Below are 25,565 nucleotides of genomic sequence, written 5' to 3' on the forward strand. Positions count from 1 at the left end.
ACACACTGTGTGCTGTGCATAAAAGTGACTCGCCGCAGAATGCAGAATGGAGAGACGGCGGGAGAGCGGGTGGTAGATTAGGCTTGGAGATTAGACGAGCACCGTTGGCAGGGGAAAATCATGAACTGTAGCTTTGGGCGGGGGACCTGTGCTTGGGACTCTGGGAGAGGCCATGGGAGAGGCCATGGAGAGTGGGTTCGGAAGAAAATCCCTGATGCTGCTCAGTTGGCTGGTCTCAGGTACTCCGATTTTCTGCCTTTTTGGAGGGCAATTTGTGGGAGAAGCACAGTGCCGCCCAAAGTCGCGAGTACAAAGACTGTCATCGCCATGGTTTTTCCGACGGCGGCACAGCACAAGACGCACAACACAATTCCCATCCCATCCCACCTCCGCCCCCGAGATCCCTTCCTCTCTTCTGTTTTGTGCAGGGACTTATGCACCACAATCACCTGTGTAGCCATTGGTAGACGGCAGCCCATTGGCAGCACCTGGCCCCAGCCCCGCAAAGCTGCTCTTTTCCCTGGGTGCGTTGCTCGGAGGGCAGTGGCAGACGCAGTGGCAGCTCCTGCACGCCAGAGCCAAAGAGGCTGCCGCACCACACTTTACAAGCCCGAAAGAAGTGCGGTGCTGCTGGTCTGTCGCCTGTCGGTTTTCCTTCACCCAGAGAACCATTCTCCCAGGGCGCACTCTTCCTCTGACCTTTTCCACCTCCCCACGCCAGCTCCTCTCTCTTCTCTTCTTCACTCTACCGACCCGTCACGACATGAATCTACCTTGTTCTCGATTGTCAGATATGCGAACTGTTCGATCCCCTCAAAAGCATTGCTCGAGTACCCGAATCCTCCCTTCTCACTAGCCCGGACTGCAAGTCGCGCCCATCCATTTCTTGCTACCTGCTCTCTCTCTCTCTCGCTCGCACGATTGCCCTCCCACTACAACCACAACAACCCACCCGACCTGCTCTCTGCCCACTCTCGTTACCTTCCTTACCTTACCAATCTTCCCCCTCGCCCCGACATTCCAATTCTACTCTCTGCCTTCTGGCTTCAACTCTTGCGACTGCGACATCCTTTACTGCGTCACTCACACGCCGCCGCCGACTCTTCCTCCCCTCCTTCTCGCTCTTCCGAACTCTTCCTCTACCCTCCTCCTCCTCTCTCTCTCCGCCGTCCCCTTACGCTGCCTCAATGGCACCACCCTCCCCTCGACGTTCTTCACGAGCCCGAGGCAACACAGTCTCTCAATCACAGCAATCCTCGACAACTTCGAGTCTTTCGAGTCGCGGCGAACGAACGACCAGATCCCTCAACAAGACCTCTTCCGCCAAGTCCACCCCGAGCGCCTCGCTCTCTTCGGAGCCACCCGAAGACCTGGAGGACGCCCTCCCCTCACGGCGCCGAACCCGCGCGCAAGAAGACGCTCGCGACAAGCCTCGTGTCGATCCCTACGATATGGCCACCGGCAGTGACGACGTCCAAGAGGACGACGAGTCCGTACGCTGCGTATGTGGTTTCGACGAATACCCGGGACCTCCGCCCTTTGAAGAGGACTCCAAGCACGGGAAACACAACCCAGAGGCCGACTTCTTCGCTAGCATCGAGTTGTCAGATGAGGTCTCTGGTCTCTTCGTCCAGTGCGACGTCTGCAAAGTCTGGCAGCATGGTGCTTGTGTCGGCATTTTCACCGAGGAGAGCTCTCCCGATGAGTACTTTTGCGAAAAGTGTCGCAAGGATTTGCACAAGATCCACGCAGCAGCCAACGGGTAAGCATTCCACCTTCCGTCCAGAAGCTCTCGGTGAATTGTCGCCCACAAATCCGCCATTGGCTGGAAAGCGTCGGTTGGCGGCGAGGTCACCGGAAGACTTGTACTCGGATGCGGCGAGGCTCAACCAACAACACCTCTTATTACCTTAACAATGCTGATTTTTTGCTCCTCAGACAACGGTACTCAAACTACTTGCCTCTCAATCGTCCGTCGCGCGCAACATCCCGAGCCGCCTCATTAGTTAAGGATGGCACCAGATCGCCCAGAGAATCAGGCAGGAACGGGGGCCGCGCTTCTTCTGCTACCCAGGCCTCGAAGCGGCGGTCAACAATGAACAGCCGGGATGCCGCATACGATGAGGATGAACAATTGCGGCGGGCCATCGAGGCCAGCAAAGAAGAAACCATTTCGGAGCCCACGGAGACTACGTCAAGACGAACGAAGCGAGGTCGCAGTGACAGTCTTGAGTGAGTCTTCAATTTGTCACTACGCTGACTCCCGCTAACAGTCCCAGGAACTCGGCAAGCCTCAAGAGACAGCGAACCAGTTCGCCATCAATGTCACCGCCCCCAGAGAAGACCGAAGCCATCGAGGATGAAACAGACGAAGAAAGTACGGGTAGAAATGGCCAATCAAAGAAGCCTCGCGGCACACGTACGCAACGTGAAAAGTCGGATCGAGAAGAGCGCGATCGCCAGCGAGCGGAAGCAGCCAATCGACGGAAGGGTCGTGCAGATCGTAGGAGAGCTGAGGGTACGACTCCTGTAAATCCGGGTAAGGAATCTGAAGCTCACGTGGGCGCAGAATCGGATCCGCCAGAAGAGGTCCCCCTCGCGACAGCTCGGCCTGCTGTCAAACCGACCACCGAGCCTGTGGTGCCTGTCGAGGCGCCACCGTCCTCGGCCCCGACCCCGGATACTCCGCCTGCGAATCAGGCACCGGTCGGAAGCTCACACAAGAAGACCAGTCGTAACAACCAGAAGAGGGGCAAGGGTCGAAATCAATACACAAAAGACCGCGACGATAACGAAGACACACCAGCAAGGTCAATGTCTAGAGACATTGGCCGGAATCATGACGACCATACTGGCGCTAGTACCAGCAAACACTCCCATTCCGACCACCCCAAGCACACCCGGACAAAAGCAAACAGTGCGCATAGCAAAGTATCGATGAACGACATGAAACGCAGAGTTTCGGCGTTCCTCGACTTCATTTCCAAAACCCAAGTGGAATTGGCTGGCGAAGCACTACCGGGATCCAGGAGTAGCCAGAATAGCTCCCAACAACAAAGTCCTCGCGCAACGGCTGCGCCAGATGCGCCAAAGATTAGCGTCAACGGCGACTCCGCAGTAGCAAAGAATTCACCAATCGGCACTGCAGCAACAGACGGGAATGGGCCGGAGTCGAAAGATTTTAAAGCATTGAATTGCGTGGAAATGATGGATGCCCTCACGCGAGACCTGCTGCGATGGCAGAATCAATATGCGTCATGAGCTGGCCTAGATTGGCCGTAGCTGCCCTCTATATAAGCGAAGAGTCGCTCACTTGAAGCCGAATGGTTGCTTTCGTTTCGGAGTACGATACAAAGAGTCTGCCCTCGACGGCATCTGGCGACTCTGTACGGTTTGGTGTTTCGCGGCGTTTGGTCTGTTTTGGGGTGTTGAAAATGTTATTCGAACAAAAGACTGGAAGGCAGTTCAATCACGAGCCATTGCTCATGTACGCACTGGTTGTGCGGTTCTACTGTCAGTTGATAATGTCAGGTTCGAGGAGAGTTGTCGGATACCCGGACACTTACGAGTCTCCAAGATTACGGTCGACGTTGTTAGTGATGCACTCAAGTTCGGTTGAGTTTGCTTTTTCATCTCGAGTATTTTCCACCCTGATCTACTCGGTTTCTATTTTCTTGAAGGATAAGGTGTACAAAATTTGCTCTCATACGAGGCAATGTCTTTACTTTACATGTATTTTGATACAGAGTGTGGGGGTATCTTTCCATAATTATCACACGGGACAATTTTACTACTACTCACTTTTTGTGCCCCTTAAACCGCTTTGCTCTTGTTCATTGCCCGCTCTTTCCTCGCCTCCTTTTCCTTTCTCCGCGCCTGATTCATGCTGAGCGGGCCCTGCCCTTCCCTCGCCAGCTCCTTGTCCTTAAAGGCCTCGTCGGTGATGTCGTCGAGCACAAACTTGCCCAAGTTCCCGACCCTCCACTGCTTGACGATCCAGTCGGCGGCGCTGTCGGCGTTGGCCTCCCCTCCGCTCTTGAGCTTGCCCGTCCTGCGGGCGACGCCCGTCAGAAACTCGTTGACCTCGTTCGTGGGCTCGGAGTACCTGGCGTAGGCACCCGGGTCGACGAGGTTGAGGCGGTAGAGGAGGTAGTCGGCGAGGATCTCCATGGGGATGCGGTCGTCTTTTACGGAGCCGGCGAGGGCGAGCTTGACCATGCTTTCGGCTTCGGAGACGAAGGGCATGAAGACGCCGGGCGTGTCGAGGACGAAGACGCCTTCGCCTAGGCCCATGGTGTCGTTGCTGTCGCCGGCGCTGCTGGTCTCGGAGTCGAGGATGCGCACGGGGGAGGAGAGCTTGCGCGTCACTCCCGGTTGTGCGCCGACTTTTGCGACGGATTGTTTCTTGTGCATGCCGTGGACGCGGAGCTTGTTGAGGAGGGTGCTTTTGCCTACGTTGGGCATGCCGACGACGAGGGCGCGCATGCCGGTCAGGCTGTCGACTGAGCGGGCGACGCTGCGGATCTCGGAGAGGAGTTGTTTCGTGGTGGCGGGGTCGTCTTTGCGCCAGAAGACAACGCGCTGCCGGGTCGTGGAGGTGTTACCGCCGCCGGTGGCAGAGCGACCTGTACCATTGTGGAAGCGGCGGAGGGCTTGTTCCACTGAGGCGGGGCTGTCGGCGCCGAGGTCGCGGTGGGTGTAGACGACGATGCGCTCGCGGCCGGCGATGGCGCGGTCGAGGACGGGGTTCCAGCTGGTTAGGGGTACGCGGTAGTCGCGGCACTCGAGGACGAGGCCGACGTCGGAGAGGCGGGAGGAGATTTCGCGGAGGGCGGCGTGGTGGTGGCCTAGGTAGTAGGAGCGGGGGATGGATTCGGAGACGTCGAAGCGGAGGCGGGGCGCGAAGGCGGCGGTGGTGGCCGTGGTTGCGCTCCGGCGTGCGGCGGTCGGGAGCAGCATCGCCGGGGTTGTGGGGGTTGGGATGGGGACGGGGGTTGGGGGGGGGATATTTGGGCACCCTTGTGCTAAGGATCCGTTCCTTGCGATCACCTTTTCATCGTTGGGGGAGAGCAAATGACTTCCTTGGAAGAAGTGCTCGGTGGTGGAAGGGAGGGGCTGACGCTTGCAGGTGGTTGAAGCTGATAATCTCGGAGCAATGAAGGTTGGTTCGTGTCGAAATTTCTTCAGCCTGGCGCCGATTGTCCGATAGCCTCGCAGCTGTCGCATCTTCTGATTGGCTGTGGCTTTAGATGATCCCTGGAAAGGGAGGAGGGGCAACCTACTGGCCCCGACGCCGACGAGCCATGACGTCAGCCTCGAGAGCTATCCCAGCTTGGACCGGGCGCACTACGTACCCTTGGCTGTCAGTGGGGTCATGGTCTGCCAAGACTGGCCAATGAGCACGTGGGGAACGGTGGGATGTCGATTTGTCGAAACGGGGCCCGAACCTTCTCAAAAAAGAGAAGCCCTGGTAAAGGTGCTCAGGAAAACTTGTTCGAGTCAAGGGAATCCATGGACCTTGGGCTGCAAGATGGAGTTCGTTGGGATGAGCAAAGGTTTGCATTAGCGGTATTTTGTAGTGTTTTGAGTTCTTTACGCCTCTGCCGTTTAACCGTTCTGGCTTTTGTCGAGTGTTTCTTGTCTATTTTCAGTACCAACCTTCGGTTCCTATCTATTTCTGGGCTTTCAAGATCATGTACATGATTACTTCTATATCCTGTAGATCGCCATAGCACTTTTTTCTCATTACCAGCGCACTGGGTTGCCATCTCTCGTGTACTAACGACTGCACACAGGCTCGTTCTGTGTTGATAGTCGTAAAAGCCCCCTCCCACATGCCACCAAATCTCACGCCCGCGGGGCCAGACAATGACCGCGGACCACCCTCGGCCACATCACTTCGACACCAGGACGATGTCATAACGCTGGTCCGCGAGTCGCACGGTCTCATCAGCGATAAGGCAGGGAGAAGGTCTACTGAAAAAGCAGAAGGCCCTGATGAAGTTTCGGTCCACGATACGGGCTCAGAAAGGCGCCGAAGTGGACGACACAGCAGTGACAATGACACCAGCAACAGGAACAACCACAGATGGCGTGGCTACATAAAGAGGGATGGCAAGTTGAGGCCATTCAGGCTGCTGAAGGAGGACTTTGGCAACTTCAGATTGAGGTACCTCTCTGACTGGACCGTGTTCAATCAGCTTGTCCTGGCGAGCGCGGTGTACGTCTTTTTCACCAATATCTTGCCCGGCATCACGTTCGCGAGCGACTTGTATGTTTTGACTGGGGAGTCGTGGGGCACGATTGAGGTGGTGTTTAGTACTGGGCTTTGCGGCATCATCTTTGCCTTGTGAGTTATCTTGTTCGCCTGAGAGTTTCATTATCCTGAGACATCATCGTCTAACACATTTTCCCCAGGTTCTCAGCTCAACCATTGACCATTCTTGGTGTTACGGGGCCGTTCTCAGTGTTGGCGGAGAACATTTACACACTATGCGAGAATTCATTCAAGGTGTATCATCTTCCAGAAGAATACAATATGACCAGCAAACTAATTACGGACAGATCCCCTTCCTACCCTTCATGGCCTGGTCCCTGATTCACTCGGGCTGGATGCACTTCCTCCTGGCCATCTTCAACGCCCACGACTACACCATGCAATACGTCACCGACTTCAGCGCCGACATCTTCTCCCTCCTCAATAGCGTAATCTACTTTCACAAGGCCATCAGGGAGCTCCAGCGCACCAAAGCAGCCGTCTCCCTCGCCGCCTTCCTCTACTCCATCATCGGCGCCGCGGGCACCTGTCTCCTCGCCATCGCCCTCTCGACGGCCGTGTCGTGGAAGCCGCTGTTCCACCGGTACATCCGCATGGGCCTGACCGAGTATGCCGCCGCCATCTCCATCGTCTTCTTCATCGGCATGCCGTACGTCGGCGACCTGGCGACCCTCGACCACAACAGGCTCGAGGTCTCAAAGTCGTTCCGGCCGTCGTCACCGAGCCGCGAGTACTTTTTCGTCGAGTTCTGGAAACTTCCCATCGGCTGGATCTTCATCGCCATCGTCCCCGGCATCATCATAACCGTTCTCTTCTACTTTGACCACGAGATCAGTAGCATTATCTGCACAGCCAAGAGGTACGGCACCCAGAAGCCCGGCGGGTACGCGTGGGACGTCATGCTCCTGGGCATCACGACAATCATGTGCGGCATCCTCGGCATCCCGCCCGCCAACGGCCTCCTTCCGCAGGCGCCGCTCCACTCCGAGTCGCTTATGTACACCGTCTACGAGGACCCGCCGCCCGTCGACGAAGAAGCCGAGGAGGAAGGGCCCGGCGAAGGCCCCCCCGCGAAACCCGTCCAGCGCGTCCACGAGCAGCGGTACTCGGCCTTCCTCCAGGCGGCAGGTATCCTGCTCTTCGTCTCGCCGCCCTTTCAGCACGTGCTGGGTTTCACGCCGACTTCGGTCCTAGCGGGCCTCTTCATGTTCATGGGTTTCCAATCGCTGTCTGTGAACCCGATCCTCACGAGGATCTGGCACCTTCTGACGCCCATTTCGGAGCTGCCTGCCTTGCCTCACGGCGCTAGTTGGATAGGGATTCATTGCTACACGATCGCGCAGATCGTGCTCACGGGCATCGTCTTTGGTGTCACGTTGACTGTTGCCGCACCCGGGTTTCCCATCATTATCATCATTCTGGTGCCCGTGCGGTTGTTCTTTATGAATAAGATTTGGAGCCGGCAGACGTTACGGTACGTTGATGGATGGGCGACGCGGGAGGGAAAGCCGGAGGACGACGAGAATGATCGGCGCCGGGAGGGTTTGGTTGCGTCGAATGAGACATCTAGACGGGTTCCTGATGAGGAAAGGGGGTCCAAGACGGTGTGAGGGTTGAATTTATTTTCTGGTGGTAGGTTAGCACCAATGGTGTACTTTACAACTGTCCCGCTCTCTGTCCATTTTGGTACCGGTACCTTGTATTTGTGTCGCATTGTGACATGAACGACACCCCAAAGCTCTGTACACATGCCAAATCTGTATGAACAGGTGGGGTTTCTTCTAATGGACAGCTACCCCCCACGCCAACATCCAGTGACCCCTCAAGCCACGTACCAATCCGACAACATCCAGTCCTTTTCAAATACAGGTTGAATGGTTGCACCGGGTGATGGTACCCGTCAGTGGCGGCATCCTCAGAGGCTGCAGAGTCGAGCGGGCAATGTGTGACCCCATTGAGACACCTCGGCACGGCTGTTCGATCACTCGATAGGACAGGTGCCCTGATTTTTCTGCTGTGACAACTTCACCTTCTGTCAGACTTTTACACGATACCTCAGCTTCACCAACTATAAGGGCTGTCGGCACCATGTCTCTGTCCGTGGCAGGAAAATACGCAGTCATCACCGGCGCAGGATCAGGTCATCCCTCTCCTAACCCACTCCGACATCAACGCTCCTCCCGGGACCACCGGTATACTAACACCTCACAGGCATAAACCTCGCCTTTGCAAGATTACTCCTGGAAAAGGGCTGCTCCGTCATAATAGGCGACCTCGCCCTCCGCCACGAAGCACAAAAGCTCCTAGAGCAATACCCTCACCCCCAACCCGGCAGTAACACCTCCAACAACAAAAACAACAGCGACCGCCCCTCAGCCCTCTTCCAAGAAACGAACGTCGCATCTTGGCCCTCCCTATCCCGTCTTTGGTCCAGCGCTCTCTCCTCCTTCCCCCAAATCGACATCGTTGTCCCCGGCGCGGGTCTCTTCGAACCAGCATGGAGCTCCTTCTGGCACCCTCCTAAGACAGGAACGAACCCAGACAGTGAATCAAGAGACGCGGCGGACGCGGAGCCGGGAACGTACGCCGTTCTGGACGTGAATCTGACGCATCCGATCCGGCTGAGCCAGCTTGCGATCGGGTACTGGACGCAGGAGGGGAAAGGAGGGTGTTTGGTGCACGTGAGTAGTATCGCGGGGCACGCGGCGGGGATCGGGTCGCCGTTGTATATTGCGAGCAAGCATGGTCTTCACGGTTTTGTGAGGTGTATGGCGGGGATGAGGGACCGGTTGGGAATTCGGTGTAGTGCTGTTGCGCCTGGGGCCGTGATGGTGAGTAGTATTCTATGTCAATGTCTACACTCTCATGTGCGGGTTGCTGAAATAGACTGTTGCTAACGAGAAGACACAGACTCCAATGTGGTCGGAGGACCCGGGAAAGAAGCACATGACGCAGGGCGAGGGCGTCGAGCTGTTCCTCGAGCCGGAGGAGGTTGCAAGGGGCATGCTTGAGTTGTGCGAGAATCCAGAGTACGGTAACGGGACGATTCTGGAGGTTTCCAAGGGGGCTACGCGCGTGGTTCCTTTATATCGGGCTGAGCCGCCTAGTGGTGTTGGTGTTGTTTTGCCCAGGCTGGCTGAGAATGCGGAAAAGGTGTGGAAGAAGCTTGAGGGTCCTGGGTTGCGGATTTAGTCTGCCGCAGAGGGCTGGTAGCCAAGAGGTATAAATTCAACGTCAGTAGCCATCTGGCTCTTGCCCATTTCTTGCATAACTGCCACTGAAGAGGGTGAATCGAAGTTTCGGTCCCCGGGCTTTCCAGCATGGTTTTTTCCATCTCGCGTACCAAGGTGTTAGCAAATGACTGACTACTCAGACAAAAAGTACGAGTACGGGGCGTCCTTGCCCGTTTATAGCCTGTTCTTCATCGACTATGCATGTGACACCTAGAAACGCACTGCGGCACTTATAGTCTAGTTCAAGCCCAGGGTATCGATACGTGAATTGCGATTCTGTATGACAGATCCCGTCCAGTCTCCCACGAATGAGTGGATCGACACTACCAACGCATACTAGGATGATCACAACGAGGAGATCGAGGGAACCAACAACAAAGAGGTAAATATGGTGGATGAAAGTCGCTCAGCAGCTGTGCAGTTAGTGTGATAAAACATCAGGATGGCCAGTCTAACATTACCTACCAATCCAGTCTGGCATTATCAACATCATCGCCGAATCAAACAACTCTTATAGCTGCTGCCTGCCGCCAGCCACCGACCAAGATCTTAGTTTTCTCAATATTCAATAGAACAGAGCTCCCCAATGGCCAGAGACGAGGTTCAAGAGAATCCAACACGACGAAACCGCGGCTACGCTTTTGGGTACCCTGGGAGCAACAGTCAACAGTATTCCTACCTTGGACGAAGTCGGCCTTGACCATTTGCTGCAACAGCCTGCTGCCGACTTCGAAATTTTCTATGACATCTTTCCAGGAACGGTTCTGGCCAGCCAGCGGCAGAAGTGTGAGTCCGCGACAGCGACCGGAGTGGATTCCGTGACATATCGCAACTACATCACTTCATCGAATTTCCCAATCGGGGAAGACGTAGATGACCATACCCCAAAATGACAGCTGCGCCTCGACGATTTGAGACATCGTTGAACGCCACGTCCACTGCCTCCGCATTCCTGCCCGATCTTACGTCAGGAATTTAAAGCCTCATGTCCATTTCTGTTGTGTAACCAGTGTCTAGGTCGTCGAGTCTCGACTCTCCGGAACTCTATGAAGACCATGGTCCGATCAAGACATTGAGATGGAGACGACGATGCCGAGGCGGCCGCACCTTGAGCTATTCAATCCAGACTCTGCAATAACCAAAGGTGCCAGCTTTGTATTATTCCAACAGTTTCCGATAGAAATTCGTCTTCTAATTTGGAAGCATGCGTTGCAGCGTCATCGGATGATACATATCATCCTTGAAAAAGGAAAGGAGCAGAGACAAGAAGATGAACGCATTGTCGACGAAACGGATACTCTGATTAATAGTCTGGGTCGTCGAATTTCTGGGTACCACTATAAGGCCATCATCGAGACGCAACGGTCCCTGTTGCCCGATCTCACGAGAGTGAACAGGGAAGCACGAGACGCCGTATTATCGTTCTATTCAACGCAACTACCATGCCGATTTAGACGTGACAAACATAGCGAAACAATATCCACCATCCGACTCAACCTGGACTGGGATTACCTCCGAGTCTCCCATGGAAAAGCCCACACTATCTTCTTCGACTTCATCCACGATCTCCGCGCCTACGACCCCAAAGGCCGCGGTCTCCAGCACCTAGTCGTAGAAGGATCCGACTACCGGACATCAACCCACAACCCATCGCCACTCAAGCACACCTTCGCCGAAGGCCCCCCCCTAGACGCCTTCAGAGCCACCGCCGCAAAAAGCCTCAAAAGCCTCTGGTTCAAATGCACACCGCGCGGCGCCCGCGCCCTCAACGTGCTGGACTGGAGGCGCGTCCACGTCTTCAACTACGGCGTCCCCGTGTTTCCCAACTTCACCTTCTTCGACGCACCGCTACCGGATCCAAGGGTCGGCATCGTGCGGGATCTTGAAAAGATTGGCGGGAGCGTGTATGATCCGAGGGAAGGCCCCCTCGGCTGGCGGAAGCTTCTTCGTGATGCTGGCGTACGGCCTGAGGACGTGGCAAACAGAGGACAGAGCCGAGATCTGGACGTCCGTATTTTGTATGCCTCGAGCGAGGAGGAGTCCATCCTCACCCGCGAGGATGCGGTGAAGGTCCTTCATGAAGAGGACTTTCGGTGGCTTGAGCTGCAGTGGTGGTTTCATGGGTGGGACACGCCCGCGGCCGGAGGACGTGCCGGCGGCGAGAGACCGGCAGGATGTTTCTCGACCGCGTCGGGGTTGCAGGCTAAGCGGCCCGAGTTTGATGGGCCTGAGGTGTTGGCTGCGGCGCCGAGGCCGGCGCTTGGGTTTTGGTTATTTCCTGTCGAGGCGTTTGGGGGCATTCCAGGAGTGGAGGAGGAGACGGGCAGCTGGTTGAAGGTGAAGTGGATATGGGATTTGAGTCCGCATCGGCCTGAACTGGCTCTGGTAGATGTATGTTGATGCTGGATCTTGGCGACTGATTTGGGGGTCGATTTGGTGTATGAGTGTTCGAGAAGACTGAGAATAAGAGACGCCAAGACACTCATGCGTTGTGAGTGACTCTATACAGTCGCTCATTGCTTGTGGATTCCAACTCAACCATACTTTACTTGCCAAACAAGGCGTTGACGAAGATGTCAGCGAGGTCGCTGACAACGGAATCGACGAATGTATCGATGAAGACATAGAAGAGATAATCAACGTAAGCCATGGTGTAAAGACGTATAGCCACAGCCTGTAGTGGTTCTTGACCTTGACGAAATAAGCGAGGTAACGAAGATGTGATGCGTGTATGAGTGGGTGTTGGAATGTGGTATACATCAGTGACTCGAGGCGGCGGCATCATTCTTGATGTCAGCGACGAGGGTATCTCCGATACCATTTTTGCAAGCGATCGTTACCTTGAGGGACGGTGCAAGTTCGGTTGGGTACACCCAACCTTACAAGGTGGTGTCGCACCCAACTTCGCCATTTATAGGGCCAATCCGTAGTCATGAGCAATGCAGGAGTCGGGGCAATGGCAGATACCAAGGAGAACGAGGAGAAGGTCCCACTCATCACTGCGTCCAATGGTGATCGCTTGGATAATGGTCAGGATGTCTCCCACCACAAGGCGCACAATGCCGTACTCGTGCACGATTGTCGTTTGGTTGTCGGCTAATCGAATGACATTGGCTCTTGCATCTCTCCTCGGGGGATGCGATGTCTCTCAACGAACGTGAGATTGATGACATCTACGGTTGAACCGCCGTCCAAGAGGATGCTCGAGATGCGTACATTCTCAATGATTCACGGTTGAAGCCACAGCGCCAGTTGCGAACCTCGATGGGAAGCAGTCAGCAGTACAGTCATCTTTCTCTCATAGTAAGCTTAAGAAAGCATCTCAATTCAGGTGTTGGGTAGACACTATACTGTTTTATTAAAACTGTATTCTTGTACTTGTGACTCACAAGAATTAAGTTTCTTTGATAACAAGGTACTCAGAGCAATGCAGGAGGGAAAATCGAGAAGATAAGAAACTTTCTGGGTACCGGCTTACGTCCGAGAAACTGGTGTAAAGACAGGCTATCAAATTGAATAAATACGTGAAGTGTGAAAGTGGCAATTTCGAAAAGAAGCACGGAATGCAGGACACAGTTCACAGCCGCGCCTGAACTTGGTTACACTTGCCCGATACAGATAAAACGATCTGTTCCTCGATACCTAATAGGTGAAAAAGAACTGCCTAATTTATGTTTTCTGCCGTCACCTTGTGGTCTTCTCATTTAACGTATTCGTCTTAGAGGAACAACGAATACGTTTAGAGTCGAAGACGACGTTAACAGCGACAAAGGGACATTTCCTTTAGGATCTAGCCATATGGGCCTAAGAATACATCAAGAGAGAGAGAGAGAGAGAGAGAGAGCAAACCAAGGTTCCTGCAACTCCAAGAGACATTTAGAGACCCATCAGGGTTCATGTCCCGAGGGGAGTGAATGCAAGACTTGCCTACGATTGTGAATGCACGATGGTCTCAACACTGCTTTTACACTTGGTTCTGTGATGATGGGATGCAAGCAGATTAGCACTTATGCTTACAGGACATCAAAGGAGTTGTATGAATCTTGGCCTCTGATGAACTAAGATCCTTAGAGGCTTTCTGAACCTCAGATTTCTATGCTGAATGAAATGCGTGTTGTGATCATTGTTGCGCAGGGCAAATGTCGGGCTGTTTTGGAGGACAATCCCGTGATTGACGATGTGAGCGGATGGGAAGAAAGCGGTCTTGAACAAGCAACAGTCGCTCAAGACGACACACAATGAATTGGAATTGGAATTGGAAGCTGATTCAAAGAATTCTAAGAGAGCTTGAACCTATCCGATTACAGGCAGACTCCAATTCGCTCCGTGAGAAGAAGGGGAGAAAGACAGATAGCCTAGATACGAGTCATTAAAGGTCTCCGAAGAATCAATCAAGTTTGAGATCACTCATAGCCAGTGCTATCATATGCAAAGCCGTCAACCTCAATCATGAGACAGATCTACAAACATCTATATAAGACCAAATATACAGGCAAGTATGAATTATTGGTGCTCCTCTCCGAAAGCGAGCACCTCGTCTATATCCAGCATCTTGTACGGCCCCAGCTCGAAGGCCAATCCATCCTCCTTGTGCTCCGGCGTCCGGACAGCAGAGCAAGTCATGTAATCCGGACCCAGAGCTCTCAGGGACACGTTCGCATCCTCCACCTTGGCCCCCTTGAACACAATTTCATGATCCGCGACCGCCTCGCTTTCGGCACCAAAACTCTCCGCAGGCGTCGGCGGCCGGAACTTTTTGAACTGCAGATCCCCCAGCCAGGGCGCGAGGAGCGCCTCGCCCGTCATCTTGACGTACGCTTCCCGCAGACACCATAGCGCGTAAAAGCACCGCAGCTTGAAGTCGGCCGCGTCCTCGAGCGAGGCGCCCGGTTTCAACCCCGGGGGGATCGCCGCCAGGACCTGCCACTTGAGGAAGTTGGCCTCGATGGGCGAGAGCACGTCGGCGTGAACGTCAACGAATTTGGGCCAGCCCTCCTTGGTCAGCATACCATGGTCCCTGGTGCGGCGTTCCGAGGTGCATACGATGTCGACGCCCACGTCGACGGGGCCTCTCGCGGCGACATCGTAGCCGTGGACCGCGAACATGGCGACCAGCCCTGCCTGGTGGCTCACGTTGAAGCTCAGCGGGCTGGTGCCGTCAGCGGTGCGAAAGATGGGCTTGGTGCGCTCGTCGCGGATGGCAGTGGCATCGTGCCAGGGGACGCCGCAGAAGCGACTGATGGCGTAACGTTTCAGGAGGTGCGAACCCAGAGACAGCTTCGCGTCGCGAACGTGGTAGTACTTTAGCACGGCTTTACGCTCATCGGCGCTGAGGAGTGCGAAAGCTCGGGATGCCTAATCAGCGTGTTCAGTTTCGTGTCAGTTTGTTTCTCAGTTTCTTCTTTTTCTTCTGTCTTCTACTATGAATGTCCCCATTGTTCCAGGGGTGAATGACACGCAGGGGGCAGGGGAGCTTCGAAATTCGAAGTTGCTGTTGCATAGAAAAGGGAGGGAGGGGCGACGACTTGGAATGAGCAGTTTTGGAATGGTTCGCCGGGACATGTTTGAATAATACAGAGCCGCGAAACGGGCATGGGGCAACGGGCAAACGGCAATGCAGATTCGATCAAGAACGGGGTGCAGTACGTACGGCTTGTTCGAGTTGCTTCGTTTCAGTGGCTTCCGGCCATAGATGCCGTGTATCCAGGATCCACTGTATGATAGTCGGGGCCATCTTGATGGGTGGTTTCCCTCAGTTTCTGGGTGTTTCGAGGATGCTTGTCGGACTTGGAAACACTGGTTGGTTTCTCGCAGTGCCTTAATGCCCGTCCGTTTGCTTCCTCTGTTGACGCAACCTGCAGCCTCGACGAAGGTTATAGCGAGGCAGGATGAATTGCTCGAAGAGTCGGCAGCACGATTTCCACGTGCTCTGTCTTTGGCGTTGGTGTTCTGCCCAAATTCCAGACCCGGCTTTGTCGTCGGAAGGAGGGATGAAATGTGCCTGCCAAGAAACCCTGAATAAGGTTAAAGATTGGCAACAAGCTGAAGTTGCGTCTTTTGACACGCTATCTGCCCCGCTGTCGCCGGTTGAGAAGTTGACGAGACGACAAGGACGCCGAGACGAGCGTCGTGGGTAAGATTGTAAGCAATTGGACGACAGGGGTTCGGTGAGGTAAGGTAAGCGGAGTGACGATGCAAAGCCGCAAGCGAGTAAGACTTCGGTAGATAGAGTGAGGTAAGCTTGACTGCGTAGTGCTCTTGGCAGACGGGCAGCCCGGCGACGTATGAGGGTGACGGATCGACGATTTGCAGAATCAAGTTTCAGACATCAGGCCATCGAGTTCTTGGGAGGATTTGCGAGTCGCTCGTAGTTTCACCGAGGGGTTTGGACCGTTGGTGGACGAGGGTGAGATTGTCACAGGTTTCCGTGGGTTTTAGTCCTTGGAGTGGGAAAGGGAAGGGGTGGGCAGGTTGAGACGTTTCCACGTCCCCTTCAAGCTGGAAACTGCCCGGGGGGTTGGAGGGGCAGCAAGGAGGGGCCAAAGTGCCCGCAGCCCACCTAGGTACCTACCCATCCGTAGGGACGTGGCCCAGTGGAGGTGAGCACCGCCCAAGGTGAGGTACCTCCGAGCCCCGGAACAAGGCGGACCAACGCTCGCTAGCGCCCTTTTCCCTGGTGGAGGGGTGTCACGGCTGCAGATCACACCGAATGCGCGGCTTGACCCCTCCACCTTTACCGCCCCAAACCTTTTCTCAACTTCAACTCCACCTTTTTATCACATTGGATATCAAATTGACGTGACTTACACTGTCTCACGCTCGCTATAAAGCAGTCTTCGTCCGTCCTTCATCTCTACCGGTCTTTTCCTCTCCTTTTCTCTTCAGCGCAATTCTACCCTCGTTCACAGAATTCGCCACGTAGCCGAGTCTCTTCAGCCAAACTCATCCAAAGATTCCTGCGTTTCTTCTTTCCACATCGTCTCAACTCGCCTCCCTTGTTCCGCCGCCATGACCGCCAACCAAGCCACGATCACAAGCCTACAGTCATGCTGCGACGTCGAGCAGGCCAGGAGTGCACCTTTCTTCCTTTGTTCCGCTGGCCAGGTCGTCTCCCTTCTAGGTGAGACTTGATCTCGGAAGCGAAGAGCAAACTTTTTTTCCAATCGATTTTCCTGTGTACGCGGTAATGGGACGCCAGCCGAAGTCCAGTCGAGAACCGAATTCTTCAAAACAACTCTTTTTTACAACAACCCGCTGGGAGGCATCCGCATGGGCCTGAAGCGTCGATGAATCCGTCCGAAAGAGTCCACGCGCCGGGGATAACGTGCGGCACAACTATGAACACCCCGGCGCGGCTGGCCGCGGATGACGAGAGTCCGCTGGAGAGAGCCGCGTGAGCCTGAAGCGACGGCGCTTTTTCTTTATTTTCTTCCCTTCTCGCTCGATCCCACACATCCCCTGCCTGCCTCACCTGGGCTTGGTCTCTTCGTCGAGATAGAGAACAGGGCTGAGAAGGTTGGTGGGCTTCCGTCCTGACTCGCCTGGCCTGGTCTCTCTGTGAGATAAGGACGGGCTAGAGAAGGAGGAGAGTGACAGAGCGGGAAGGGGGCGCCAACCTTTTCTTTTTCTTATTTTTTCATGTCAGCCCATCATAACGCCGAGAGTTGGGCAAGCCCGCTGAAGCGCTCGGGATGGGCCCGCGTCGTTAAGTCCGTCTTTACACGGGAGTGATTTGGCGCGGGTCCGAAATTGCGTGGAGGGTCCCTTGCAAAGTCTGGACCTTTTCGTTGGTGCGAGGGATTATGGTGCTCTTGTGAGAGTATCGACCAACCAGACTGGAACGATATAATGGAGATGATCTGTGGAGAGGGGATAATCCGGGGCACGGGGCTGTGGAGATGAATTCACACGATTAATGGGGCCGTAATATGACGGGTATATGGAGGAAGCTCTCGACGATCAGATGCGAGATCCGATGGGGTACGGAAGGATTAATTTCTAAGGGCAACCGAACTAGCCTGATAATATAATCTTAATTCATCGCACCTGCTGTTTTCTCAACAAGGGTCCCGTTCCGTGATCATTTGACTGTAGATAAAATGTAGAGTCAACTGTCCTTGCTGAAGTAGATGTGCCTCCAATTCTTGCATACGTAACAAGATTTCTTGATGACTGTGTCAAAGGCGATTTCAATTGAACTGTCCAAGCCCAACTCTATATTGCTGATGATATCTTCTTCCGTAACCAAGTTTCAGAAGTTACAGTATACGTGAAAGAGGAAGTAGACTCGGTCAGCTTCGCCTGATAAGTACTTCCGTCCATACTGAAGATGATTCCAAGGGATGGGCGCTGCGTAGTCCTAGGCACCTTTGTGTTATTGAGAAAAGAGCCCACGCCTACATGTTTCGTGATAGGAGTTTATGGTTGTAGCCATATTAGTACACATTGAACTGCGCTGAGGCACGTAAACTGAGTTTGCAAAGCGTGAGCCTCTCCAAGTACCGATGGTCAGATTAACGGCATATATCTAAGTGGTTCATTCATGAGTGAGCCGAGAGGGTGGTAAAATGACCTGCCCCGAATACACACATGATGGAATACATGGGAAGCCCATATATACCCCTTCAAGTCCATTCCTATCACCAGCACAGCAGGCGCCTTCCTAGGTCGGTTGGTCAGGTCAAACTGGCTGGGTGGTGGAGTGGTTCATGGTCAACAATTAAAATCGCCAACCAGCCTACTCGACGACAGGCTTAGCGCATACGAGTATCACGAGTTCGAATCCCGGAATGAGCACTATTAAATTTCCCAGCATGAGCACCAAGAGATGTAGCCCCCAGTTCAGCACCGGGAGGGGCGAACTCTTTTTTTCGTTCTCTCTATTTCTGAGACTTCCCTGAGACCCGGCTGCCTTGCCCACGTACTAAGGGAAACCGGTCTGTTAGCGGTGATGCCGACGATGCATCTCTCATGCCGAGCGAAGAGGGGCTGATACTAAGATCTGGGCCATGCTATAGGTAAGACTTGACACAGCATTCACTCATCGGAAGTTTGGGCTGAGTCTCCCTGACCCTCTCATCGGTTGAAGCAGCGAAGTTCAGAAGATAACACAGTCCCAGGGTGAGTCGCACCGATGAGACGGTACGGGTTTGCTCGGAATGCTTGCGACTGTACTGCTGATTATGTCTCGTAGTATTAGATTCATCTTTCATCATAATCAGATGCTCTAGTTTCCAATCTTCTTAGTGGAGAAGTTCTATGGCCGTGCGAATCTTACAATTCCTTTCGAATACATGAGCATGCTTTGCCTCGTGGTTCGTCGTGTGAGGACCCAAGAAGATGCAGCTCGGGCCTGTCCTAAATAGGGCCATCATTTTTGTATGTTTTGAGAACGCCATGACGCCTCCCTATGCCTCGCTCTTCAGATCATACACATAGTTTGTACAAGTATTGTATCCCACAACCGCGCCTGTCAGCGGTCACCCTCCTTTCCCCCTCTTATTGACTCTTCTTTTTGCCTCTCTTGCCCTTGGCAAATCACTTCTTCTGCGCGGCCTCTTGCTCCTTGCGGTACTGCTCGTTCTCGACCTCGTGCCAGTCCCTAGGCGCGGGTTCGTTGCCGTCTGTCTCGCCCCTGCCGCCGGCAAAGGCCGGTCGTCCGGCGTAGAGCTGGTAGCCCTTGCCGCTCTCGGCGTCGTTCATGGTCTTGTAGTTGACGGGCATGTTGCCGCGGAAGCGCTTGCGCATGTCGACCATGCCGCGCTTGCACTCGCCGAAACCCTTTTTCAGCTGCTGGCACTTTGTGGGGAGGCCCTCGACGAGGGGCGATCGGAGGCAGTCGGAGGCGCTGTTGCGCTGGACCATGACGCACTCGGATTCCTGGAGGCATTGCGCGAGAGCCTCGCCTGGGGAAAAGGGTCAGTATGCCGTCTAGTCGCGGAATGAGTGGGAGGATAAGGGAGAGCGTACGCAGTTCTTTGCAAGAGCTAGGCATGGTGATGGTGGTTTGGCATTCCCTCGGTACCTTGGAGACGAGTACACGGAAGTGGTGCGACTATTTGGGAGCTGTCGCTTGTCGGAGCTTCAAGTTTGCGATGAGCGGTCCCCCGGGCCCCGGGGAAGAAGGGAAAAAAAACATGATAGCTGTGATTGGCCAAAGTGGGAAGGATAAGACCCACCTTTGTGCAGCGGCGTGCTGCAAGGTGCGAGAGTCGCAGAGGCAAGAGCAGGGCCGCTAGAGTTGGATGTCCCTGCAGTCCTTCAATAAGAAAACCCCACTTTGGGGGAGCAAGTTGGCAAGGATGCGGGCTCCTCCGTCCAACCGCGTGCTCACACGCCAGCGTCCCTGCCACTGACACACTGTCAGATCTGTTGATTGGAATGATTTGGGGAGCACAAGAGGGGCCAAGGAGGCCCAAGGAGTCGTGGCGCCGCGTGGGAGAAGTCGGGAAGGTGTGCTGTGACCTTGGACCTGGACCTTTTTGGGAGCTTCCCGCCCAGATGGGATGCCTTCCATCCTCACATGTGACATCACTCAAGGTACGGATACCTCACCTTACTAGTGGTAGTACCTTAGGTTCGTTCACCTTGCACATCTTCTTCCCTCTGGAAACCTCACACTTCCCACACACTGCGGACCACTCACTTCCAGATTCGTTCCGCTGACACACATTCTTGCGTCCAGCCATTGCCAGTCGAGAAACTACGCAGTAGTCAAATCACTTAAGCTTTTTGTTGTCTGCGCATTCAGCGATAATGGCTTGAAATCCCCTTGCAACCTTTTCTTCTTCTTTCTCTCTTAGACATACTCGTTCCTGCCACGCCACGGCTTCTACGTTAGATTAATCTCGTTCCAATTGCGCAACCACCATGGCTATCCCTTTCATTGGGCGATTGAACATGTAAGAGATGTCTTCTGCCCGTATTCGCGGTTTTATCGTCCTTCCTTTCTCTCCCTTTCCTCCCTTTCCTGGCCTTTCCCCTCGTTCCCTCGCTCGAGCTCGAGCTCCCTCTCCAATGCAGCGCAACTCGCGAATAAGACTTGGCCTGGCACTAACGGCATTGCGCAGCGTCGAATATGTAGCTCTAGTGGGGTCCTTCCTGCTTGTCGGGCTCGAGGCTATCATCCGTGTCCTTACCTTGGCTCTGCGTACGAAATGCGCCTCCTTCCGAGCGGTGGCGTCCAAGCTAGCTAATCCGGTTTCCCTACAGCTTCGCCGCTCATCTCGCTCTTTTATAGAGCTTCCCGTCGCTTATTTAACCGATATTCGACTCCGGAGCAGAAGCGCGCCGAGCAAAAAAAGAAATGTTCGTCTCTCGTCTGGCGGCTGTTCCAACCTACATTTGTGTGGTTCACATTGCGCTAACCGTTGGTGATGCCGCGCAGCCATCTCCACTTCCGTGCGAGACGCCTCCGACTTTGTGGATCTTTGCCGCCTGTACGGATATGAAGCTGAAGAACATGTCCTCCAGACCAAGGATGGGTACCTGCTCGGTCTGCACCGCCTGGCATGGAAGAAGGGCGAGGAGGAACAAAAGATCAACAGCGGACCGGGAAGTCTGAAGAAGAAGGTCTTGTATCTACACCATGGACTGCTCATGAACTCCGAGGTGTGGGTCTGCTTGACCGATGAGCAGCGATGTCTTCCTTTTGTGCTCGTCGAGAAGGGCTATGATGTTTGGGTCGGTGCTTCGCCTTGTGATAACTTGAGCGCGCCTTTGCTGACCATCCGTGTAGTTTGGCAACAACCGTGGCAACAAGTACTCCAAGAAGTCGGTGCATCACTCGCCCAAGTCGACTGATTTTTGGAACTTTTCCATCGACGAATTCGCCTTCCACGATATCCCGGACAGCATCTCGTACATCCTGGAGACAACTTCGCAGGAGAGCTTGTCGTACATTGGCTTCTCTCAGGGAACCGCCCAGGCCTTTGCTACCCTTGCTATCCATCCCAAGCTCAACCAGCAGGTCAATGTCTTCATTGCCTTGGCCCCGGCCATGTCGCCAGCAGGTCTTTCCAACGGAATCGTCGACGCTCTGATCAAAGCCTCACCTCAGGTTCTGTTCCTTCTCTTCGGCCGTCGATCCATCCTCAGCTCCGCCACCATGTGGCAGTCCATTCTTTACCCGCCCATCTTTGTTAGAGTCATCGATATGGGTCTTTCCTTTTTGTTCAATTGGCAGACGAAAAACATCACACTCAGCCAAAAGCTTGCGGCGTACCCTCATCTGTACTCCTTCACCAGCACAAAGAGTGTGGTTCACTGGTTCCAGATCATCCGGAACAAGTCGTTCCAAATGTACGATGACGATGTCCACCAACCTATGTCGATAAGCTCTTCTAGCAAGTACACCAAGGTCGCCAAATACCCCACACGGAACATCAAGACGCCTATCGTTCTTGTTTACGGTGGTAGCGATTCGTTAGTCGACATCAAAGTGATGCTCAAGGAGCTCCCAACCCAGACAATAGCCACAGAGATCCCTCATTATGAGCACCTCGACTTCTTATGGGGTAAAGACAACAATGTTCAGGTGTTCCCTCACGTTTTCGATGCTCTCGACAGTTTCACCGATGCCCAACATACCAAGGAGGAATACGACCGCTACCAGCTGGCAAGACAAGAGAGTCTTATGGGCTCCGGGAACGCATACAAGAGACACGCTTATAGAGATAGCGATGTTTCTGGCGATGTCTCTGCCAGCGAAGCCTCCAATACTGTGGATGAGGGCCGAAACGGCAACGGTATCGAGACTGTGGAGAGACCGACTTCCCAAAACAAGACCCGTGACCGCCCTTCTGGGATCCCTTCCCCGTATAACACCACCCGCCTGCGTACTCCATACTCCCAAGTTGCAGCCGACGACGAGTCGCCGTCACCCTCTCCAGATAGGCCATCCAGCCGCGCGGCCGAAGGCGAAGAGCGACCGGACAGCTCGTTGAGCCATCGCGAGTCTCCAACGTCCAAGCTCAAGGGCATCGGCGTTCGGCGCGGAAGCGGAGGCAGCCACCTGAGCCTGGATAGTATGCGCGAGGGACGGGGTATCAGTCTCGGAACGAGTAAGGCCTTGGGCGGCGTGGTCACAAAGAACCCCATTGATCCCAAGGGGCTTCCTGACGAGAGCAAGACCGGTGGGAAAAAGAAGAAGCGCGTGACGGTTGCGCCATAGGCCTTGAATGCCAAGGGCTTCGGAGGTGTAGGATATGGATTGGACCAAGGCGGCAAAACAGCACATCTTTCGTAGTGTAATCTATTCACTAGACTCGTCCTGATTGAGCTAGACGGCGAACTGATTCCCGGTGCTTCACTTGTCTCTAGCATTTCTGAGGCCCTTCCACCACGCCTGTACCCAATAAGTGAAGACGTGCATTTCAATAATTGAATAAAGTGTCAAAGCTCTCCTGCTCATCGTTTGATGCAACCTCTGCACGTGTTCATCGATCGGGAGCTCCCCCTCACCTGGCAAAAGTATATCTGTGTTGCGGGCCGATAGGACAAGTTACCTTGTGGATTGCGGAGAGCTATGTAGAAAATTGGATTAAGCTCGAGACTAGGAGAGTTTGGACGAACACCCTTGTAGCCTTGCCGCCCTGTTACTGGAAGCGATTTGAAGATTAAGCATGAATGCCTTCGATTTACCCAGGCTGTTCACACGGATGCAAATATGGTGAAAAGAACGGCATCTGTTATGGCACTTCTGGGATGATTTGAACAGACCCAGTTCCAGGTCGGCGGCAAGTCCCATGCTTGATGGAAGATTCTCGAGACAGTCTTCCACTTGATGGGAGTGTAGGAATACCCCGGACAACTGTTTTCAGCCCGAATCAATACGGGTTCAATTATTCGGGACGCCACGAACTGTCATAGATGACGGAGCTACCTAAAGCATTACGATGAGCGAATTGTTCAATATGCAGTGTGCTTTTGCCTGCTCGACCTCACAGGCATTTCATTTCTATCCCCCCGACTTTTAAGTCTTTCCCCTGCATGGCGAGCCGCGCCATGTGTGAGTGTCTAGATCCCAAACGTTGTGAAAGTCGAACGAGATGGCACCGAAAGGGTCCCTCGTATGTCGGTTGATGGACCAGGTAAAAGTGATGAGGACATGGAACGGGGAGCGTTTGCCCCGCGTGAAGTTGTGATTTGCCCTTGACCTAACTCCAAGGTCAACTGCTCCCAAGATGAGCTCAATCATGTCTTCTGTCTCCCCACGAAGAATATTGTTCCCGTCTACCCTGAGGGGTGGTAAGTATATCATACCTCCCGGCTCTTTCCCTCTTCTTTCTCGATGTGCTTTCTCTCTCGGAGAGTTTTGCCATCATTCCCCTTGCCTTATTCTGCCATTGAAAAGACATTGAAGCCCCCTCCGGCCCATTGCCCCTTTCCCATTCCCCCTCCTTGTCCATCCACCTCATCCATCTCCCCGTTCATCACACACCGCGAGCACCGCGGCCAACCCCAGCCCAAGATGGACTACGACAAAATGATGAAAATCGTCCAAGACGCCCACAAAGACCCCTCAACCATCGACCCAGACCGCATCCTGAACCACATCTTCGCCTCCACGGGCTACAGCGTAGAAAATCCCCCTCCCGAAGCCGTCATCAAACAGCTCAAAATCGACTTTGCACCCTGGCTCCCCGCCTTCTGCTTCCTCAAGCCCGACCTCGAGTACTGCCAGGAAGGCGTCATCTCCTTCTACTCGTACCGCGTCTCCTTGGCTGCAAACGTCGTCTTTCTCGTCCTGTTTTTCCTGTCGTTTTGCGGGTTCGCGTATACCATGTACCGCACGCGCCGGGCGAACCTGTTTAGCGTCGCCATGATGCTGGGGATCGTGTCCGAGATGATTGGATACTCGGGACGCATCTTCAGCTGGAAGAACCAGTGGAACGAGAATCCTTTCTTGGTGCAGGTTTGCTGTTTGACTGTCGGTCCGGCGTTCCTCGCCGCGGGTATCTATCTCTGTCTGCGGCGGATCGTCACAGCGTTTGGGCCCAAGAACTCGAGGATCCCGCCGAAATGGTACACCAGGATCGTAAGGAACTCTCTTTATCAAGACACTGAGAGAGAGAGAGAGAGGAAGCTAACAAACCCAGTTCATCCCCTGCGACCTAATCTCCCTCGCCCTCCAAGCCGTAGGCGGCGCCCTCGCCTCCGTCGCCTCCAAACGCGACCTCCCCACCGCAAAAGGCGACGCCGTCATGATCGCAGGCCTCGCCTTCCAAGTCTTTACCATGTTCGCCTTCATGCTCGTCGCCGCCGACTTCGCCCTGCGCACCTACCGCGCCTCCCGCCACGCCCACCTCCCCAACCTCTCCTGCGCCCTCGACAACCACCCGGACATGGTCCGCCTCCGCCGCTCCTCGCGCTTCAAGGGCTTCCTGGGCGCCCTCGTGGTGTCCACCGTTTGCATCTTCATCCGCTGCGTCTTTCGCGTCATTGAGCTCAGCGGCGGGTGGACGGGCCCCCTGATGGCGCGCCAGGATCTTTTCATCGCGTTTGAGGGCGTCATGATTGTCGTTTCCGTCGTGGGGTTGAATTTCTTTCATCCTGCGCTGTGTGGTTCGCAGTTGTTTAAGCCGCCGGCTGATCGTACTGCTGGCGTGCCAAACAGGCGTAGGAGGATCATTTCGGGACCGAGGTTGGTCAACTTTGATTCATATGAAAAGAGCAATGGGAGCTCCATCGAGACTGCTTAACGGGTTGGGCCTTTGCCAAGTTTTCCAAATGCCCTTGTATCTTTTCTCTCAAAAAGCATGTAAGCATGTAATACTGTTCCAGACGCTTCCCCCATGCTTCAAACGTCAGTAGTATAGACCGACTGCTTACCCCTTTTATCGCTTCTATTTTCTTTTGCTGGAAAAGCTCAGTATCGTGGGTGGATGGTTTCCTTCTTCTTCTTCTTCTTCTTCTCTCTTACGATTCTTCTCTCCTCCTTTCTTCTTTTCTCTCCTTGCTCTTTTTCTTTCTTTCTTTTCTTTCTCTCTCTTCTTCTGTTCAACCTGTCTTGGTAGTAAATACTACCTACATAGCTGGGAGTAGGTGGCTCTTTG

General features: G+C 54.2%; 8 protein-coding genes across 8 annotated transcripts; 5 read left to right on the forward strand and 3 right to left on the reverse strand.

Moving 5' to 3' along the window:
* Window positions 1-1,187: 1,187 nt before the first annotated feature.
* CTAM01_06961 (PHD-finger domain-containing protein) lies at window positions 1,188-3,261 on the forward strand (the record flags this gene model as incomplete). The annotated part of the gene is made up of 3 exons (XM_060522986.1): window positions 1,188-1,762; window positions 1,939-2,232; window positions 2,280-3,261. The coding sequence occupies 3 exons, from the start codon at window positions 1,188-1,190 to the stop codon at window positions 3,259-3,261; spliced, it is 1,851 nt and encodes a 616-aa protein (XP_060382488.1).
* Window positions 3,262-3,813: 552 nt separating this feature from the next.
* On the reverse strand, window positions 3,814-4,959 carry CTAM01_06962 (uncharacterized protein; the record flags this gene model as incomplete). Its single annotated transcript, XM_060522987.1, has 1 exon — window positions 3,814-4,959. The coding sequence occupies one exon, from the start codon at window positions 4,957-4,959 to the stop codon at window positions 3,814-3,816; it is 1,146 nt and encodes a 381-aa protein (XP_060382489.1).
* Window positions 4,960-5,735: 776 nt separating this feature from the next.
* CTAM01_06963 (uncharacterized protein) lies at window positions 5,736-9,469 on the forward strand (the record flags this gene model as incomplete). Its single annotated transcript, XM_060522988.1, has 6 exons — window positions 5,736-6,349; window positions 6,418-6,511; window positions 6,565-7,883; window positions 8,317-8,417; window positions 8,489-8,958; window positions 9,188-9,469. Coding segments are annotated over 6 exons (2,880 nt in total), but the record flags the coding sequence as incomplete, so codon positions are not given.
* Window positions 9,470-10,193: 724 nt separating this feature from the next.
* Window positions 10,194-12,610, forward strand: CTAM01_06964 (uncharacterized protein; the record flags this gene model as incomplete). Its single annotated transcript, XM_060522989.1, has 5 exons — window positions 10,194-10,296; window positions 10,407-10,476; window positions 10,563-11,901; window positions 12,020-12,151; window positions 12,428-12,610. Coding segments are annotated over 5 exons (1,827 nt in total), but the record flags the coding sequence as incomplete, so codon positions are not given.
* A 1,403-nt stretch (window positions 12,611-14,013) lies between these two features.
* Window positions 14,014-15,244, reverse strand: CTAM01_06965 (phosphopantetheinyl transferase; the record flags this gene model as incomplete). The annotated part of the gene is made up of 2 exons (XM_060522990.1): window positions 14,014-14,865; window positions 15,161-15,244. The coding sequence occupies 2 exons, from the start codon at window positions 15,242-15,244 to the stop codon at window positions 14,014-14,016; spliced, it is 936 nt and encodes a 311-aa protein (XP_060382492.1).
* A 3,803-nt stretch (window positions 15,245-19,047) lies between these two features.
* Window positions 19,048-19,504, reverse strand: CTAM01_06966 (uncharacterized protein; the record flags this gene model as incomplete). Its single annotated transcript, XM_060522991.1, has 2 exons — window positions 19,048-19,415; window positions 19,480-19,504. The coding sequence occupies 2 exons, from the start codon at window positions 19,502-19,504 to the stop codon at window positions 19,048-19,050; spliced, it is 393 nt and encodes a 130-aa protein (XP_060382493.1).
* Window positions 19,505-20,526: 1,022 nt separating this feature from the next.
* Window positions 20,527-22,681, forward strand: CTAM01_06967 (ab-hydrolase associated lipase region; the record flags this gene model as incomplete). Its single annotated transcript, XM_060522992.1, has 4 exons — window positions 20,527-20,659; window positions 20,722-20,817; window positions 20,897-21,192; window positions 21,248-22,681. 4 exons carry the CDS (start codon window positions 20,527-20,529, stop codon window positions 22,679-22,681), a joined length of 1,959 nt encoding a protein of 652 aa, XP_060382494.1.
* A 1,299-nt stretch (window positions 22,682-23,980) lies between these two features.
* Window positions 23,981-25,211, forward strand: CTAM01_06968 (RTA1 like protein; the record flags this gene model as incomplete). Its single annotated transcript, XM_060522993.1, has 2 exons — window positions 23,981-24,547; window positions 24,609-25,211. The coding sequence occupies 2 exons, from the start codon at window positions 23,981-23,983 to the stop codon at window positions 25,209-25,211; spliced, it is 1,170 nt and encodes a 389-aa protein (XP_060382495.1).
* Window positions 25,212-25,565: the final 354 nt, after the last annotated feature.

Source organism: Colletotrichum tamarilloi, assembly GCF_030869305.1.
Source record: "Colletotrichum tamarilloi strain Tom-12 chromosome Unknown Scaffold_20.1, whole genome shotgun sequence".
Classification (NCBI taxonomy): Eukaryota; Fungi; Ascomycota; class Sordariomycetes; order Glomerellales; family Glomerellaceae; genus Colletotrichum; species Colletotrichum tamarilloi.